General features: G+C 55.9%; 1 protein-coding gene across 1 annotated transcript; it reads right to left on the bottom strand.

Annotated features, from left to right (window-relative positions):
- Nucleotides 1-287: 287 nt before the first annotated feature.
- Nucleotides 288-1,624, bottom strand: LOC125556126 (WRKY transcription factor WRKY76-like). The gene is made up of 3 exons (XM_048718912.1): nucleotides 1,405-1,624; nucleotides 979-1,323; nucleotides 288-889 (listed from the first exon to the last, which is right to left on the bottom strand). Exons 1-3 carry the CDS (start codon nucleotides 1,567-1,569, stop codon nucleotides 404-406), a joined length of 996 nt encoding a protein of 331 aa, XP_048574869.1. The 5' UTR covers nucleotides 1,570-1,624; the 3' UTR covers nucleotides 288-403.
- Nucleotides 1,625-2,000: the final 376 nt, after the last annotated feature.

Raw genomic sequence — 2,000 nt, 5'->3', positions numbered from 1 at the left:
TTCATGGCGATATGACATCACAAGAGCTCTCGACAAAAATAAATTGAAGTCTTAAGAAATGTTCAATTTTTTTTATTTTGAAGGACCGATTTTGTTTTTTCTGCCCCAAGCTCCCCAATGTCATATTGTCATTCAGTTTTGCACGCGCATAGAAAATTTGTTCATCTTTGATGTATGAAAATTTTAGATTTTTTTGCTATTTTATTGGAATTTAGTGTCTACCCGTAAGCCGATGAGCTTGTGATCAGCCATGGCCTATGGGTTTTAATATATTGTAAAAATGTCTGTAATCGAATTCAATATTGTACTAGATCAAATTTTGTACTACGTCAGCCTTTTGTGTTCCAAATGCTACAAAATTAGGAAGTTTCTGAAGTTCGCGTAGTCTCTATAATTAGTTATGCTAATAATCCGGCAGCTTCCGCAGGATCGCCGCGGCGAGTGCGTCGGTGAACTTTTGGTCGCCGGTGAGCTCGCGGGCCATCTGCTCCACCAACGCCCTCTGGAATTCTGGCGACGCGACCTCCCGGCACACCTTCTTCATGTCCGGCTGCGCCTCCCCCGCATCCAAGACCTGCACGCCTCCCCCGTTCTTGGTGAGGTCCAGCGTGATGGTCGGGCCGGAGGAGTTGATGGAGATGGAGCACGGCACCGAGCCGCCGCCCTGCGTGGTGCAGCCCGGCAGCTCGCCGGCCCGCGTGGGGCGCGGGTGGTTGTGCTCGCCCTCGTACGTCGCCTCCACCACCGAGCTGTCCTCCGCGCTCCTCTGCACCTTCTTCTTGACAGGGCAGGAAGGCGCGAAGGCGCATCGGAAGTAGGCCCTTGGGGACGGGTTGTCCCGTGTCACCTTCTGCCCGTACTTCCGCCATTGATACCCATCTTTCACCACCTACAGATGCCACCACTTCCATTAATACTTTGATCGGTGGACGATCCATTGGGGTTTGGACGGCGTTTGATGATCAATTTGACACTTACGAGGCTCGTGTCCGATGGGTCGATCCTGGTGCAGACCTTCTTGACCTTGATTCTCCGGCAAGTGCCGTTGCTCAGCGGGCTGTCCACATCGACATGCTCGGCCTCGCCCGTGCCTACGTTCCTGTTGCTAATTTCCACATCGCAAGAATGCGAGGCGTCCATGCTGTCCCGGCTCCTCTTTCTCCCCGCCGGCGGCGTGGGCGACCCGGCCGTGCTGGCGGGCTGCTGGCCCTCGCCGTCGGGGCTCTGGCGCGCGACCTGGTTGCCGTAAAGGTAGGCGATCATCTCCGTGAGCCTCCGGTTCTCCTCGCTCACCTGCGTCAGCTTCGCCTCCAGGATCTTAGCCTGGAAATTGGCACGGTCAGGTCAGCACCTCGTTGAGGCAATGCACGAGACGGAGTGGGAAAGGATCGGGCGGGTAAGTACCTCGTCGTTGGTCATGGAAGGTGCTCTGCTACAGGCCGAGCTAGCAATGCCGGCTTCGGTTCTGCTTCCGGTGCACCTCGCCAGAGACGGCTCGCGGTCCATGGGACGGCCGACCATGAGGTCGAGGCAGACCGGCGCCGTGCCCATGGTCCAGAAGCAACACATGCACGCCCCTGCGACTGTTCTGGCCGGAGGTAGGAGAATCAAGCACGAGCAGAGGACACTTGAATGTTTTGAGAACTGGCAATGGGCGCGGGCGATATATATAGCGGGGGATTTGGGGGACACGTTGGATTGCGACGTGGGACATCGGCGACGCAGCTGGAGAGAGCGGTAGCGGTGGTCTGGTCTGGCCGGCTCGTCCATTGGATCTGCAGCCTGAGGTCACGCTGTATCGCCTCCGGTTACGTCATCCATTATTGAAGGGGGCGAGGTCACGATTCGCGTCATGGCTGACGGACCAAGCTGCAGAATAGTACGTACTAGTACTGCCATTAATGAAGTCGGCCTCGCGGTCCTGGGATGAATCTGGTGCAGGAGTACTATGCACCAAATCACATGGATTGAGATGCGCGTACCATGCGATCACACTTGGA

This window comes from Triticum urartu, chromosome 5, assembly GCF_003073215.2.
Source record: "Triticum urartu cultivar G1812 chromosome 5, Tu2.1, whole genome shotgun sequence".
NCBI classification, from domain to species: Eukaryota; Viridiplantae; Streptophyta; class Magnoliopsida; order Poales; family Poaceae; genus Triticum; species Triticum urartu.
Note: the sequence above shows the minus strand (reverse complement) of the source record. Positions and strands in the feature narration are given on the sequence as shown.